The sequence below is a fragment of the Panthera pardus genome, unplaced genomic scaffold (assembly GCF_024362965.1).
Source record: "Panthera pardus isolate Hobbes unplaced genomic scaffold, ASM2436296v1 HiC_scaffold_10, whole genome shotgun sequence".
Lineage (NCBI taxonomy): Eukaryota > Metazoa > Chordata > Mammalia > Carnivora > Felidae > Panthera > Panthera pardus.
In genome coordinates, this window is record NW_026526655.1 from 81,760,592 (window position 1) to 81,779,382 (window position 18,791).

General features: G+C 35.8%; 1 protein-coding gene across 3 annotated transcripts in view; it reads right to left on the minus strand.

Annotated features, from left to right (window-relative positions):
- EPC2 (enhancer of polycomb homolog 2) overlaps positions 1-18,791 on the minus strand; it is a 121,448-nt gene that overhangs the window by 62,449 nt on the left and 40,208 nt on the right. For all 3 annotated transcript variants that reach the window (XM_019455681.2, XM_019455670.2, XM_019455689.2), the window contains exon 2: positions 10,302-10,461. In XM_019455681.2, the coding sequence (XP_019311226.1) occupies positions 10,302-10,461 (160 nt within the window). The remainder of the gene's footprint in view (positions 1-10,301; positions 10,462-18,791) is intronic.

Sequence of the window (18,791 nt, forward strand, 5' to 3'; positions counted from 1 at the left end):
AAAAGAAAACATAGCCTTAAAAAAGTAGTTTCTTATAAGGGGAGGGTGACTGGAGGCTGTTTTTCATATACTTTCTATTTTGAAATCATCTAAATGCATTACCTATTAAAAATAAAACCGTATTACTTTGTGAAAACAATTTTGTGTTTTAAAAAAATATTCTGAGTCAGTGATCTCTGCGTTCTACCTGAGATTCTCCCCTACTTTCTGTTCAGACCGCATCTCTTTCTCATTCACTCTCAATGAATCATTCAACAAATACAAAATGAGGGCAAAAGCCTCACTTAGACATCTGGATGCAGACAGTATCTTAGCTTAACCAGTACAAATTAATTCTACAATTATATGTGCAAAAATATACATGCTATTAATAGCTAATAGTATAAATAATAAATAAGTCAAAGAAAAAGAATGTATCTCCATAGCGCACTAAACTGTTGGAAACATGAGAAATTAAATACCAATATTCTTATAGATTTAATTTTAGCAAAGCATTGAGTGGACCAGGAAATAAACTTAGTACAGATATCATAAAGTTTTGAAATAGAAATCCTAAAAGATTTGAAAAATTCCAAACGTGTAAAACATAAACTGGAGGGCAATGAAGAACTAATTTCCTTTACTAGAGAGACTCTTTGCTAAATAAGATTTCACCAAGCTAAATAAGCTTCCGACTCTTGGTTTTAGCTCAGGTCATGGTCTCACAGTTTGTGAGTTCAAGCCCCTCATCAGGCACTGATGGTGCAGAGCCTGATTGGGATTCTCTCTCTCTCTCTCTCTCTCTCTCTCTCTCTCTCTGCCCCTCCCCTGCTAGGGCTGTTTCTGTCTCTCCCAAAATAAATAAATAAACTTAAAAAAAAAAAAAACCCATACATTTCAGATTTCAAAACATATTACAAAACTACAATAATCAAATTTGTGTATAGGCATTAAAAGAGACTTGCAGACCAACGGGATCAGAGAATCATAAAATAAACCCTCACAAGATGATCAAAAAGGGTGTCAAGACTACACAATGGAGAAAGGATAGTCTCATATGGTGCTGGGAAAACTGAAATCCACATGCAAAAAATATTAAGACAAACCTTCTTCTTACATTATGTACAAATATTAACTCAAAATGAATTAAAGACTTTAATACAAGACCTGTAACTATAAAACTCTTAGAAGAAAATACACAGGAAAAGCTTCATAATACTAGGTTTAGTTATGATTTCTTCCAGATGATACCAAAAGCACAAGCAACAACAACAAATGGGATTGCATCAAACTTAAAAACTTCTGCAAAGCACAGTTAACAATCAGGAGAGTGAAAAGGCAACCTATGGAATGGGAGAAAATACTTTCAAACCATATATCTGATAAGAGGTTAATATCCAGAATACAAGAACTCCTAAACAACAACAAACCATCCCAATTAAAAAAAAGGACCTGAAGAGACATTTCTCCAAAGATATACACATAGCCAACAAGCATATGAAAAGCAGCTCAACATCACTAGCCACTAGGGAATTACAAATCAAAATCACAATGAGATACCATCATTAGGATGGCCACTCTAAAAACCAAACAAAAACCAAACAAAAATCACACTTGGTGTGAATGTGCAGACATTGGAACGTTGCACATTGTTGGTAGGATGGTAAAATACTGTAGCTACTGTGTGTAACACTAGGGAGGTTCCTCAAAAATACAACCACTATGTGATCCAGCAATTACTCTTCCAGGTATATATCCAAAAGAACTGAAAATAGGATCTCAAAGGGATATATATGCGAAGACCCATGTTCACTGCAATATTATTTACAACAGCCAGGAGGTAGAATCAACAGATGAATGGACAAACAAAATGTGATATACACATACAATGAGGTATTATTCAGCTTTAAAAAAGAATGAAATCTTGTCATATGATACAATATGGATGAACCTTGAGGACATTATGCTAACTGAAATAAGCCAGTCACAAAAAGACAAATACACATGATTCCACTTACATGAGGTAACTAAAGTAGTCAAATTCATAGAAACAAAAGGTAGAATGGTGGTTGTCGGGGGTTGAGGGGAGGGTGTAACAGGGGAGTTGTTCAATGGGTACAGAATTTCAGTAAGGCAAAATGAAAAACTTCTAAAGATCTGTTGAACAACAATGTGCATATAGTTAACGATACTGTGATACAGACTTACAAATTAAGAGAGAACATGTTATATTTTTTTACCACAATAAAACCACCACCACCACCACCACCACCACCACCACCACCCCATTTTAACCTGAAACAAGTCATGAGGAAACAGGCTGACCCAAACTGAGGAACATTCTACCAAATACCTGGCCCGTACTAAAAAATGTCGTTGTATGAAGCACAAAAACACTAAAGAATAGCCTGAAGAGACATGACAACTGAACGTAAAGCATCATCTGAAGTAAATTAGGCTTTATCTAAAAAGAGTTCACTGTGCACTAGCTTTAAAAAAAAATAATAATTTTTTCAAAGCCTAAAATCCTGTTTCTCCTTAAAATGCAAATTATATTTTACTAATGAAATTACTAATTTGCCAATATTTACTAATACACAAAGTTGTATTTTACTAATAACAAAACCACAAATAATCCTGGGTCTAGAACTCCTTGTTAATTAAAGTGTAAACAAATAAAAACCTTCAGTATTGGCTTGCTTTCTTAGATTCCTGCTGACTACTGAAGGATGTAAAACAAATTCCTTGTAATATTATATAGCTTTGAAAATTATTAAAGCTAGTTAATGACTTGGAAAAATGCTTACTGACAGTAAGTAAAAAAAAAAGCAAAAACCACAGACCTATACATATATATATACATACACATTACACAAATTTGGAAAAAAGGGAAGACAACTTTTATCTCTGTTGCTTACCTTTGCAAGATGGGATTATTATTATGATTTTTTTTTTTTTCAAGTAATCTCTATGCCCAACATGGGTCTCAAACTCAAGACTCTTGAGATCAAGATTCACACGCTCTACTGACTGAGCCAATCAGGCATCCTGGGATTACTATTCTTTTCTGCATTATTAACACTTTATTTATTTAATTCTTTTTCATCTTTCTTTATTTTTGAGAAAAAGAGCATGAGTAGGGGAGGGGCAGAGAGAGAGGGAGACACAGAATCCAAAGCCCTACCCAGGGCTCAAACTCACAAGCTGGGAGACCATAACCTGAGCTGAAGTCAGACACTTAATATAAGCCACCTAGGCACCCCAAGCCCAGGATTTCCTTTTCTATCAGCTGACAACCTATCCTCTATCCTGCAATTTATCCATCACATACACACAAAACTAATGGAAAAAACAAATCCTTTACTCCCATTGTTGATTCTATCATCAACCACATTTGAATGGAAATGGATTTGTTTTAACATGTATCAGTATCTGCATCTTAGAACCATGAGCCATGACTGAAAAACAGTATACCAGGCGCACCCTAGAGCCAGAGGGCCTGGTTCCAATTCTGACTCTTCCACTTGCTAGCTCCATTACTTTGGGCTCTTTTTGTAATCTTTCTTTAAAAAGAAAGTACCTCATAAAGTACCTTTGAGGCATAAGTGACATAATATATGTAAAACACTAACAGGACCGGGCACGGCAATCGGTACAGGTCAGCTATGTTACTAAGCATTTTACCCATAACTGTGGAAAGAAAAGTTTAGTTTTCTATTAAAATTTTCAGAAAACAAGCATATAAAAAAGTACTTTTATCGGTAGGGAGCCCATTAAATTATACCAGTGGGGTAAAATGGAAGGAAATTTAGTTTTTGGTGGTAGATAGGGACAGAGACAAAATCCTACAAAGCGCCAACACTCAGGGCAGTGTGGTGTCACTGAAGAATCTTCCGTGGAGATGCTACCTGCTAGGTGAATATGCTGAAAGCTTATTTCTGGTAACACCTATTAACAAAATCTGGTGTGCTGGGTTATATCACAGTATCTTCTTTGTGTGGCCCCACAGGAGGTTCTAAATGCTTCAGTGCCAGGAAACATGCACTGAAATATGCACCTTAAAACCAATCTCACTTTTTTGCTTCATCTATTAATTACATCATGCCTAAAATATGCACTACTATGTATCAAATTTACTTCTTTGTTTTCTCCTGAATCTTTAACCAAGGTCTCTAATCTGTGATGCTGTATTTTACTCAAAGTCACCTCAATTTTTCAAATTTTTTAATAGTGGGCATAAATAAATGCATAAAGACTCAAGGGGCACTCTCTTTGTACTCATTTTTATCTCTCTACCCAGACCACCAATGATTATTTTGCTTTTTCCCAAAACACCTGGCGTTACTTTAATACTTTGAGTTTTGGGTTTCTTCCTCCTTCCTAGATTAGTAGCTCTCCAGGTACTGCTCTACATTTCAGCCTTCATGCCCACAGCTTTACCTAAGGAGACTCAGCACAATCCTGAGGAGAAAGATCCTTACAGCCAGTTGATCTGAATGTGGGTTGTCCTCGAGGCCTGGCCTGGCTCACTGTCCCTGTTACCATGCCTCCAATCACCTGAACCTGGGATCTAGCTTCACCTGGAATGTGTTCTCCACAATCCACTTCTATACTTGTGGCACTTTTTTTCTAATATTTATTTATCTGAATGCGTGATTCATTTCATGAGATGTGTGCTCAATTTAACTGCTTTATACATACCTGGCAACAGTTTTACAAAAAATGATGTTCCTAGAATCATCCTTTTCACCAAGAAGTTTTACTGTATAAACAAAGTACTGCTCTTCATTTGGATTTTCCAATCAAAACATGTGTGTCCCACCAGGGTAAAAGGTCATCATTTTTGTTAAAAGAATAGCAAAGAGCATTGCAAGGATAATGAGACTGAAGCCAAATGTTAGGCCAGCATCCATCTCACTCTTGCTGAAAACCTAGTGGAACATACAGGTCTACTTTATATTGAATAAGTGGAATTTTTCTTCTTTTCCTAATGTAGACTTGACAATGGTCACCTTTATCAGACTGAGAAGAAGCCACCTTCACATGTACTAAGGTATATAAGGAGTATACACACAATGACAGGCACTTTCTTAGGGCTTTACTATCCTGGCCGCAGATACAAATAGCAGACTTCAATCTCCTTTTGGTGAGTTCCTCTGTCTGCTCAACAGAGAATGAGGAGGTGCTACCTCCCACCTATCCTTCCTCCTGAACTCTCCTCTTTCAGCCAAGAAGCAGCTGAGATGGTCTACTGATCTGTGTGTGTAGGTGCAGTGCAGGGAGAAGAGGAAGAGACCTTTCCTTTCAAAACAAGATAAGGAGTCTTATTTTCAAGGACCATTTAGGTGAGTTCAAAACTAGAGACAAATTAACTTCAAAACACTTATGAAACAATATTGAAACAATATCTCAAGTTCCTTCATGTTCTAAAATTCTGAGATACTTAATGTCAACTATAAAATATTACCATATTAAATAAAAGGAATAATGGAACATCAAAATAACTTACTGCAATGTAAACAAAGTCATTTCCTTAAGGAGAAAAGTTTGGGTTCTGAATTTGATGAAGTTCTTAAATTCCAAAAGGAATGAAGGAATTATAACATCTGGGTTGAGGTACCCAAAGTAAATCTGTTGTAATAGTAAGTAAAATGGAGGTAGCATCTTATGCATGTGTCACACAACTGACCAGTGAGGAACAGTTTCAGTATCTTAGGTATCAAGACCACATGCCTCCAAGATGCCTCCATCTGGAAAGATGCTGGAAAGACTACTCCAATGTGCTCTGATAACTTCCTCAGATTACCAATATGGGTCACTATGGAGAACTGGTACCACAAGAGAAAAGGAAGGAACAAAGTTCTTGCATCCATATCAAGACTGGTATCATTCAATTCCCAACTCCTTCTTGGCCTAAAATGACACTGTTGTAAATAACAGAGCTCACTTTTCATTTCTAACTTGGATCCACACGGGTCCTCAATTTCACTACACACACAAATAATTTTATTTTTTTCAATGTTTATTTTTCAGAGAGAACGTGGGGGAGGGGCAGAGAGAGAGAGGCAGACAGAGAATCCCAAGCAGGCTCCACACTGTCAGCACAGAGCCCAACGGGGGCTTGAACTCATGAACCATGAGATCATGACCTGAGCTGAAATCAAGAGTTGGACACTCAACCAACTGAACACCCTGGCAGCCCAATAATTTTGTTCTTATGTTTGATCCTGTGTACAATTTTGAGTCCTACAAGATCAATGTCTCAAAAATACCAACGTGTATATACTTTTACCTTCAATCATCCATTTATTCACTCGTTTACTTATTCAGCGAACATTACACTGCTTACCTAACCACATGCTAAGTACTATACTAGGCAGTGAAATTGAAAGAAAAAAAGTCCCTGCTCTCAATGACTGGTATAGCCTAGAGAGACAGCAGAAGGCAAACAATCACAACCAAAGGTGGCTCATGCTACAATGAGGGTGTGTATGACACAAGAGGGCTTGAGGTAAACAGTGCCAAGAATTCTGCTTGGAGGGGCTCAGGGAAAGGCTGTTAAATGTAATCCTGGAGATGAAATGTAGAGAATAAGTTACATTCTAACAAATGGAAGAGAGAAGTAAAGGGGTATAACATGGAGGTATAACAATATATGGCATAAGTCAGAGAGGTGCAAGGAGCTCATTATTTTGTAGCTGAAAAGTATGAAGGGTCAGGGGAAATGGAAAGAAAATTGTATTAAAACCATATTCTGGGGCTGTATGGTGAGTGAGATGAAATTCTGCTCCTGAAAAAAAAACAGACCTTCACTTCTAACAGCTCATTTTGGTAAGTAAGGCTGGTATCCTAGTGGTAGAACACACAGGGAAAAGTTAGGGGCACCTGGGTGGCTCAGTCAGTTAAGCATCTGACTCTTCATTTGGGCTCACTTGAGATGGAGCCCCAGTTGGGCTCTGGGAAGAGCGTGGAGCCTGACTGGGACTGATTGACTGACTGACTAACTCTTTATCTCTGCCCCTCCTCCACTCATGCTCTCTCTCAAAATAAATAAATAAACTTAAAAAAAAATCATACAAAGTTAAAAGTATATCCGATAGACAAAAGAATCTTTGAAAAACTCTAAATGGGTAATAGTCACATTAGTAGCACTGTGGAGTAATAAAGTAAGTTTTCTGCCAAAGCTCAGGGAAACAATGTGATGAACCTGAACTAAGCTATCCTACTGTGGCAATTATGCAATGTCTTTTCTTAGGCAGGCAAATGGAGATTCTTTCAACTCTATCATGTAAAGAAAAGGAAAAACCAGAGCAATATCTTCTGTAATTCCTTTTATTTCAGAACTCAAAAAAAAATGTTTAAAAGCCCTTCCTTGAGTGCCCGGGTGGCTCAGTCGGTTAAGCGTCGGGCTTCAACTCGCAGGTCATGATCTTGCAGTTCGTGAGTTCCAGCCCGCGTCAGGCTCTGTGCTGACGGCTCAGAGCATGGAGCCTGTTTCAGATTCTGCGTCTCCTTCTCTCTCTGCCCCTCCCCTGCTCGCACTCTGTGTGTGTGTGTGTCTCTCTCTCTCTCTCAAAAATAAACATTAAAAAAAATTTTTTTTAAATAAATAAAAGCCCTTCCTTGAGGGGTGGGCACCTGGCTGGCTCAACTGGAACAGCCATCTGACTTTTGATCCTGAGGTTGTGAGTTCAGGCCCCACATTGGGTGTAGAGATTACTAAAAACATAAATAAACTTTAAAAAAAAAAAAAAAAAAGCTCTTCCCTGAAAAAAAAAAATCTCAATGATAACATGAGTTTAAATTTTAGTATAGACAAGTTTAAGGCCAGTAATAGGCATAGAAGTAAGCAAACTGATAAATATCAATTTGATAGAAAATTAGTAGACACTGAAAATGACAATCACAGACAATATTCAAACGTGGGAAACTTAAAATATAAGTAGAAAGAGGAGTATGAAAATTTCTATGTGCAATAGGATCTTATATATAGCATAGTATGTAGAACACATACTGACAGACTAAAAGAAAAAATGAAAGTGAAAATAATTTTCTATTATTTTTATTCTATTTTCTGTGGTAATAGAATAAAATGAAATTTAAAAACCTACACAATTTTAATGTTTACTGTATCTAATGTGCCTGACCCAGATGGGTTACATGCAACTTCTTCATTCTTGGTTTTCTAGAATGGTTTTTACATATGGTCCTGATGTCCAGCTACAGTGTTATTAAAATACAAAACAATAACAAATGGATACTTTGGCTTGAAAAATACTTAAAATTCCTATTATGAACCTGCTCTTTCCTGATACACAGGTAAGACAAATGCAACAGACTAAAGGGATTCAAAGAATACAGAGTCACATAAATAATGGCTGTATCATATTTCTCTTGAATGCTTAAGAGAAAAAAAAAATTCTGGAAATGGTTGTGATACCTAACAGCCTTTTAAAAGCCATTTAAAAACAATTCAGTCAACAAACATGCTATTTATTGTGCATCTATAAGCCATGCACTTCACTCTAAAGATATGAAGAGAAAATAAAACATAGTCCTTGCCCTCAAGAAGCTCCTAGTCTAAAAGAAGAGAAAGAATGGTTACAAATAATTGTAATAAAATATGGCAAGTCCTCTAATAGAGGTATGTACAAGATACTGAGATTAAGTAAAAAACAGAAGTAGGATGACAAAAGTCAGGATAAGCTTCAGAACGAAGTTAGGTGTTCAGTGAGTTGCAGGAGGTGAAAGCTGACTTGACTAGCACATGCAAGGGAGTGTGAGATGTGAAATGTGAAATAACCAGGTAAATATGAGTAGTTTCAAGTTAGTTCCTATGGCTAAGAGAGTGTGAGGAAGAGCAGTCAGGAAATGAGGTTAATGGAGTAGACAGGGGAAACGATCACAAAGGGTCTTGTATTCAAAGTAGAGAATTTGCCTATTACTGAACTGTGAAATCTAAACTGCCACCAGTTACAAGGTGCACTATGACTTTATGTACTATTAAAAAGAAAAAAAAAGCTTTCTGCTGGAGTCTATTAACAAGGTTAACAGAATACTCCTGCATAAACATACACTACCAAATGGTAACAATCTCAGTGTAAGATAAAGAAATAAACCAACTATGCAGAAAGAAACAGCAAGGAACTTCATTTCTCAACTTGCCCTTACATGAAAGGAGGAGAGAAAAATCTCCCCCTGAGAAATGAACTCTAAGCAGGTCTGTAGCCTGAACTAAAGCTATCAGTATGGTCTAAAAACAAACAAAACAAACAGGGAAAACTTTAAAGTGGTCTGATGTTGGTAGTTTCCCTAAGTGCTTGGCAGAAACAAAAGCAAATTTTCTTTAGATAAACTAGACTTGTATCCAGGACAATAACAATTTAATATGCAATCTTATTTCAAAGATGACCAATAAAAAATGTGCATCTTAGAACAGACAGAAAATAGTCAATCTTCTAGTCAGTCTTAAATCTGGAGGAGTTTCATAATTACCTGGGAACTTTTAAAAATACTTATTACTAGGATGCATACCGATGATTCTCATACAGGTAGGCCTGAAGCAGAGCCCTGGAATCTCTATTTTAACAAGCTACCCAAGGCTTTTTCTTACACAATCAGACAAGATACCAAGACATCAGCATCTGTCTACACCATCAGCTGAAAACTACTGGAGACAATAAAGAACAGCAGGATTTTAAGCCAGAGAATAATTTGATCAGACTGACACTTTAGGAAGACCACTCTGGTGCTGGTGGACTTTGTCGAGAAGGCATATTAGAAGAGGGTAAGGAAAGGCGATGGAGGGATAGTAAATTTAACAGGAGGTTAGTGAAACAGTTCTAAGGCAAGAGATGGTGATCATTTAAATAGTAACAATGGGGAGAAAAATAAGATAGTATCAAGGAGGCAGAAACAGAATTTTATAAAAATTAGACGTAGGTAGAGGGGTAGAATCTAATTCTAAAAAACTTCTGAAGACTCACCCCTAATCAGCATTATAGCCACCAGGCCTTTAAAAATAAATCTTAAATTTGAGTACAGCAATCCACCAACTTTTAGTTGTATAATAAAGTTTAAGTACCACACCAAATCCTAATCTACATAAACATCAAATGTTCCAAATGCAACTAATGCTCAAAATGATCTCCCACCTGCAAATTCAGATGTTAAGCATACAGAGATTTTATTCCTTAATGTTTTACATTTCTATTAATCAGTGTGTATGAACTGAAAAATTAAAATCTCTTTGGGCATAGAAAAGAAAGGATATTCACTGGTAGATAAATTACAAACAGAAAACAATGAATCAACAAACTTACGCTGAATATGAATGAACTGTTTTGGCTGTTTAAACTCTCCTTTGTACAAGCGATTGTAATAGTTGACGTTGCTCTCTGCCTCAGGAACTGGAATGACCATGCTCTCTTTTTTTTCTCTAAATACTTGCTGTGCTGAAATAGCTCGCTGTAAATGATGTTCCTGGAAAATGTAAAGTAGGCAACATAAGTCGTTTTAATAATGTTAATTCAATGGATAATTCTATTTAAAATTTACTTTAATAACTGCAAGGTGCTTTAAGAATTATTTATAAATAGTTCCTTCACCACAGAACTATAGAAAACATTGCCATTGATGTCCTTTAATGCTGTACTCATCCTGATACCACCTTAGATATTTATAACTTTAGTAAGTAGAATTTTCTTCAAAGGTTAAATATACACATATTCACAAACTAGAATTTAACATCTCAATTACAAGAAAATCGATCCCATTTGCTAAATTAACAGAGGTGTTTGGCACCAATACCAGAAATACGGGAACACATGCAAATGACAGGAAAAGAATTGTGCCACAGGTTTTAATTATCTTCTGCATTTACACACCTGAACTTTAACAGTACAAACTAATTGGAAAAAAAAAAAAAAAGGAAAGAAAAAACCATATTCAACAGACTACATTACTATCACAGCAGGAAATATTTCTAAACTAAGGTTAAACAAAAGTTCCTATGAAATACATCTTGATTGCAGTAACTTTTATTGCGCCTCTACCACTTAATGCCTACTTTCTCCCAACCACAAAAGGGACCAATGCCGTTCCCAACAAAGCAGTATTACTTTGTAGATGGCAAATTAGGTCATATCACTCCCCAATAAATTCCCTTCATACTCAGGTTAAAATTATCACTGACTTATAAGGCCTTATTTCTCTCTGACTTCTCCCTACCCATCCTTTATCCTAGCCACACTACCTTTCCTTAAGGTTCCTAAATTGCCAAATGGATTGCTTCTGAAATTCCTTTAAGTCTCAACTTATCAGAGATGGCTTCTGTGATTTCTTTATCTAAAAGATAAAAGAGTACTGGCTAAGAATTTTTTTTATCGGTGTCATTCTTTCAACACTTTTCAGAGCATCTAGGAGACACCAGATACTACTCCTATTACTCAGAATTGTTAAAAGTGGATGAGACAGACTCTGCTATGAAGCAACTTAGCTGGTAGAAGAGAGATATCTCAGTATGCAATCATGTTTGGGCTTGACAAGCATGTCTCCTCAATTAGTGAAAGACTGTCTAAGGAGGATAGAGAAATATATCCAAAGAAAGTAAAATCTAAACTAAGACTTTCAGGATCAATAGGGATTTAGCAAGGCAAAAGAGAGAGAAAAAAAAAAAAAAAATCCAGGCAGAGAAAACACAGCGTCCAAAATGGACAAAAGCTCAGAGACATTCAATAAAAGGCAAGCAGTTGAGGTAAGGGACAGGCAAGTGGATGCTAGCTTACATTTGAAGAGTTTCTCCATTTTCCATACCAGGAAGAAATACATTTTCTTCATAGGGTGGGATCCCAAGTTGGAACATTAAACACACTTCCCTATACAAATATTACTATCAATTTAGAGTTGATTAGTAACAATTTTTGAGTTAACTAAAAAATTGTGAGAGGATCAAATACACCCACAAACAGTATCAAGAAATTAGGAAAGCCAGGTTTTGAAAGAGCAATTTCTGCATTATTTAAGCCTATACTTTTCTATTACCTTGCTGACATTTCACCTCTCCTGGTCAAATAAAGTGATTCAATATGTGATGCCACCTTGTATTTATATAATGTTTTATACTTCTCAAAGTATATCCACAATCACATGCTTATTATTATGCTTATGCTTATTAGCTCCTCAAAATTTTGAGACAGGGATAGATACTATTACATTAATGAGACTCAAGAAACAAATTATTTGCTCTTAGTTGTGGTATAAATTACATGAGGGAGTCAAATTTCAGGACTCTGACTTAAGTATTCTTTGATTATTCCATCTTTACTAGAATGGGCTATTAAAAATTTTTAAAAAATCTTTTAATTCTAGTAATCTAGAAATATGGTTGACAAGAGGAACTGAGCTAACTGGTGACACATTTTTGATTTGAAGAGATTCCTTCTCCTCTAAGTACAAAACATTTTTAGGTATTATCCAATTACTGAAATACATCTTTAATAGATGAAGATTTAATATTATTTTAATTTTACATGTGAGGAAATTTAAAAATAGACCATAGATGACTCTCTTCTTAACACAGCTGGCAGATGACAGAGCTGCAGCCAGAAATTAAGGAGCCGACCATGACACACTCCCCCATTTTAATTTACAGACCAAATTTAGCTCTAAAAATAAATTCTCAGCTATCATTTCCTTCCCCATATTATCAGACAGCTTCTCAAACTAAAAACTCAGAAAAACACAACAATAATATGGCTTCTAGAGGCCTGTGTTTCATATAATAACCACAGTCAGTGACAAACATACAAAATCCTGGAAGCAGGTAGAAGAGTTTTCATTTATCTTTATTAGGGCAAGCAGTTGGTAGGAATAATGTTGATTCTCTGTTACATCCTGCATTATATGTTGGTGAGGTTACCTGGGTTTTTAAAAGCATATTAAAAACCAAGCATGACTTGATTTCTTTTCCATTAAGAAGGCATTCTTTTGACCCACCAACTCCACTTTTGAAATACAAATGGGCAACAATGACTAAATAAAATGTTCATCAGTGGCTCAGTTGATTAAGCGTCTGACTCTGGATTTAGGCTCAGATCATGATCTCATGGTTGTGAGACTGAGCCCCATGCTGGGCTCTGCACTAAGCATGGAACCTCCCTGGGATTCTCTTTCTCTCTTACCTGGCCCTGTCCCCCAAATGCTCTCTCTCTTAAAATAAGTAAATAATAATAATAATAATAATAATAATAATAATAGTAATAAATGGCATTATTTAAACACCAAAAAAAAAAAAAAACCCATGAAGTCTAAATGGGAATGAGTAGGGAATTATAAAAATTTATAATTTTTATTTTATATTTATATAACATAATTTTATTATATATAATTATATATATACTATAATTTTATATATCATAAAATAACATGTATAAATATAAATGAATATGTGTGTAGAGAAAACAGACTAGAAGAATACAGTCTTTTATATACCACAAAATCCTTTTTAGGTGGGTCTTATATTCTTCTGTGTGTGTCTGCTATTTTCTGAAATAAATCTGTATTAGTTTTTAAGTTTAAATAGTGATATAAAAGCTTTGCGTCTGAAATTGAAGGGACTCACCACCAATACACAAAGTCACTTCTTATGATTACTTTGACATTCTAAAATAACCTTTCAAAACTTACTATGTTATACCTAAATAAACATTTTTTTCTAGATATTTACATTCTTTGTACCTTCTGTTTTTCCTAGTAATGTGTGAAATTATATGATAAATCATTAAAAGAAAATGAAAATAAACTAAATAACTCATGACTTTTAGTCATATATAAATACTACCAAGCACAATCTTGCAAAGTGCAGGAGAGAATTTTGTTTTTTCTTTTGGAGAGGAGTAAATTAAAGTTCTATGACTACATCGGCAGAAATCAGCAGTGCTGAAATGTGAATTTTTGTATGTGTATCTCTATTCCATCTTACCAAGCTCAAGCAGCCCCAACTTGTTGGGTCTTAGAATGTATTAATTGAGATAGGCGGCATACAAAATCAAAGATTATTCATTGCTATTTTAAAAATTCACATGCAAAACCCCCAGCAAAAGACAGCAAACTGAATCACTACATTTATCTACTTCACCACCCTACAATAGTAAACTTAACAGGAAAGGACTAAGATGCTTATAAAGCCACAATAACAAAGAGAATGAAAAATAAGCCATCAGCACAAAACAAAGTGTAGCAAAATCCTAGGAGATCAAAATCAAAAGATCAAGTTTTGAATCCCTGCAGAGAAGGAAAAAAACAAAAACTGAGCCCATCTGTCCTGAAGAAAACAAGATAATGGGGATTTTGAAACACTAGCTAGAAACAGCTAGAATAAGACAAGTCCTTCTTTGCCTATTCCTCAAAAAGGAGATCATTCTACACAAACAGAAGAGGGCACCACAGAACCAGTAAAACTGTGAACTACACACTTAACTACAAAAATGAAGAGAAAACCTAGAAGTCTATGTTATTATTAAAAATAAAATTAAAAAAAATGCAACTATGGTTCTAATGATAAATTCTTTCCACTCTGCATGAGGGAAGAACAGAAAAAAACTTCAAGAAAAATACACCAAACTTAAATATGCCCCAAAGAAACATTTAGGGATATGAAAAATATCTTTGAATCAGAAACTCAAAAACTAAGATGAGAGGAGGGTAAAAGACTCAGGAAAAAATGGGAAGAGTTGAGTAACTCAGGAAAAAAAGAAAAGACAATTATCTCAGAGACAAAGACTGAAATTACTAGTAGCCAGGTACAAAATATACTCAAACAAAAACGTGTTGCATAAAGGTTGTCAAAGGACCAAGAGAATGAAAATCAGGTAAAGAAAGTAGTAAAATGAATAAGAAAGATGGTAAGATGTAAAAAGAGACAAAGAAGGAAAGACAGTCATATAAGTGGAGTCTCTGATGAAGAAAAACAATGCAACAGAACTAATTTTTTAAATTATTATTTATTATTGAGAGACAGAGAGAGACAGGGCATGAGCATGGGAGGGGCAGAGAGAGGAGGAGACACAGAATCTGAAGGGGGCCCCAGGCTCCGAGCCGTCAGCACAGAGCCCAATGCGAGGCTCTAACTCACAAACCGAGCAAGATCATGACCTGAGCCAAAGTCAGACGCTTAACCAACTGAGCCACCCAGGCATCCTTCAGAACTAATATTTAAAACACCCCCCTACCAAATGTCTGGAAGATATGAATCTGCATATTGAAAAAAGCCCACCAGGGAGCAAGATGGCATACAAAACTCTGCACCACCACAGACACAAACTGACAGTGCTTGGTGCAAACGGGAGAAAACACTCTGCTCACAGCTACTCTCTTGGGAGGGAAAGGGAAGAGTAGAATGCACATCCAACATTCCAGCTTTTGGGGAAACTGCCTAAGGGACTATAACTTCTGTCTCCCCTAAATCAGAGGACTGAATGAACCAACATTCTTTGGATGCCTGGTAATGGTGGAGAACAAAAGAGAGCTCAAGCTCAGAGCCTTGTTGCAGCACCAAAGAAGGTATGGTACTTCAGCGAGACCAAGGGGAATTAAAGATCACAAGCTCCAGAAAACCAGTAACACTCTCTAACTAGGAAATTATGTGCACATGCCCAGAGAAGATATATCTCCAGAAAAGGTCTGGAAGGGCTTCCAGATTCCCTGTCTGGAACGGAAAAAGGTCTTCCCTGGTATGAAGCCAATTTTTAGACACTGGGAGAGGTGGCTATTTTTTAAAATGGACAAATTAGGGGCAGCTGGCTGGCTTGGTAGGATGTGACTCCTCCTGCTCTCAGGGTTGTGGGTTCAAGCTCCACTTTGGATGTGGAGATTACAAAAAATAAATTAAAAAAAAATTGAAAACTAGGGGCGCTCAGGTGGCTCAGTTGATTAAGTGTCCAACTTTGGCTCAGGTCATGATCTCATGCTTCACGAGTTTGAGCCCTGCTTCGGGCTTTGTGCTGACAGCTCAGAGCCTGGAGCCTGCTTTATATCCTGTTTCTCCCTCTCTCTTTTTCTCTCTCTCTGCCCCTCCCCTGCTCGTGCTCATTCTCTCTCTCTCTCTCCCTCTCTCTCAAATAAATAAAAAACATTTAAAAAATAAAAAATTAAAAAATTAAAAACTAAAAAAATAAAATGCACAAATTATAGCAAAAAACAGGATGAGAGAAATACAGCTCAAAGAACAAAATATATCTCCCAAAAATGACCCTAAAGAAATGGAGATGTGTGAATTATTTGACAACAAATTTAAAATAATCTTTAAAAAATAATAAAATAAAATAAAATAATCATCTTAATGAAGCTCAATGTGCTACAAAAAACCATAAAAAGACAACTAAATGAAATCAGGGAAACTGATGCATGGACAAAATGAGAATAGCAACAAAGAGATAGGAAATACAAAAAAGAACCAAACAGAAATTATGGAGCTGAAGATTGCAATAACTAAATTGAAAAATCCACCAGATGGATTCAAAAGCATTCTTCATCAGGCAGAGGAAAGAATTAGTGAACTCAAAGATCGATCATTTGAAATAATTTAGTCAGAGGAACAAAAAAAGGGGGAAAAAATGAAGCCTAAGAGATTTATAGGACACTAATGACAGACCAATATATGCATTAATGAACCAAAAGGAGAAAAGAGAAAGGAGCAGTGAGCTTGTTTGAAGAAATAATGCCTGAAAATGAAATCTGGGGAAGAATATGGACATTCAAATTTAAAAAGCTCAAATAATGCCAACAAAGATGAATTCAAAGAAGCCCACACTAAGATACACTGTAATCAAACTGTCAAAAGTTCAAAGACAAAGAGGGAATCTTGAAAGCAGCAAGGGAACAGCAAGTCATCATGTACAAGGGAACACCCATAAAATCATCAGCAATTTCTCATCAGAACTATTACAAGCCAGAAAGGAGTGGGCTGATATATTCAAAGTGCTGGGGAAAAAAACTGCCAACCAAGATACTGTATCTGGAAAAACTGCCCTTCAAAAATAAGTAAAGAATAAAAACCCACTCAGGTAAAAAATAGATGAGGGAATTCATCTCTAATAGACCTACCTTGTAAGAATTGCTAAAAGGAGTCCCTTCCAGTTGAAACAAAAAGACACTAGAGAGCAACACAAAAATATCCAAAAACATAAAAATCTCTAGTAAAGGTATATATAGACAAATACAGAATCTTGGAATGCTGTAATGGTGGTACATAAGTCACTTTTAATTCTGGTATAGAACTTAAAAGATAAAAGCATAAAAACAGGTATTAAACATAAAACTATGTTGATGACACAAAACATAAAAAAAATTTAACTTATGACCAATAATTTTAAAGCAGGGAAAGAGATGTAAACAGCTTGAGCTTTTCTATGTAACCGAATTTACAAGTTTAAAAAAGACTGTTAGGATCTATACAAAGTTTTATGTAATACTGATGGTTTACTCACAAAAAATACCTACGGAAGATCCACAGAAGAAAATGAGAAAAGAATCAAAGCAGGTCACTTTGTGTTAATGAAACACAAAGGAAGAGTAGCAAAAGAGGAAAAGAGGGACAAAATAACTACAAGATAAATAGAAAACAATAAAATGGCAAGAGTAAGTCCCTCAGTATTAGTAATTATTCTAAATGTAAGTGGATTAAACTCTCCAATCAAAAAACATAGAGTAAATGGGCCACCTGGGTGGCTCAGTCAGTTAAGCAGTTAAGCATCTAACTTTGGCTCAGGTCATGATCTCATGGTTTAAGAGTTCGAGCCCTGTATCAGGCTCTCTGCTGCCAGCACAGAGCCTGCTCTGGATCTTGTCCCCCTCCTCCCATCCCCTTTCTCTTACTCTCTGTCTCTCTCAAAAATAAACACTAAAAACAAAAACAAAAACAAAACCCAAAGATTAAAAAAACAACAACAACGAAGAGTGACTGAACAGACTGCTATACACTGTCTACAAGGCACTCACTTTAGATAGAAGAACATATATAACCATAAATGAAGGGATGGAAAAACATATTCCATGCAAATAGTAACCAAAAAAGAACAGGAGTGACCATACCTAGATCAAAAGACATTACACAATGATAAATCAGACAGCTCACCAGAAAATTATGACAATTATGAATATATGTTACATGCACCTAACAGGAGTGCACCAAAATTTGTGAAACAATGGCAGAATTAAAGGGAGAAAAAATAAGACAATCAATAGGAGATTTCAATACCCTGCTTTATAATGGATAGATCAACCAGAGTATCAGTAAGGAAAAAGAGGACTTGAACAACACTAGAGAGCAAATAAACTAACATACATATCCAGAACACTCCACCCAACAACAGCAGAATACACATTTTTCTCAAACACACACACAGAACATTCTCCAGGACAGATCATGTGTTAGGCCACAAAACAACTTTCATAAAATTTAAGAAAAGATGAAATCATACCAAGTATCTTTTCCAACCACAATGGAATAAAACTAGAAATCAACAGCAAAAGGAAAACTGGAAAATGCACAAATATGTGGAAATTGAACACACTTCTGAGCAATCAGTGGATCAAAAAAGAAATCATAAGGGAATTCAGAAAATACTCAAGACATGAAAACACAACATAACAAAACTTAAGTGATGCAGCAAAGGCAGTATTAAGAGGGAAGTTTATAGCAGTAAATTCCTACTTACATTAGAAAAGAAAGATCTCAAATCAACAACCTAACTCAACACCTCAAATAACTAGGAAAAAGAACAAAACCTGAAGTTTACAAAAGTTAAGTAAAT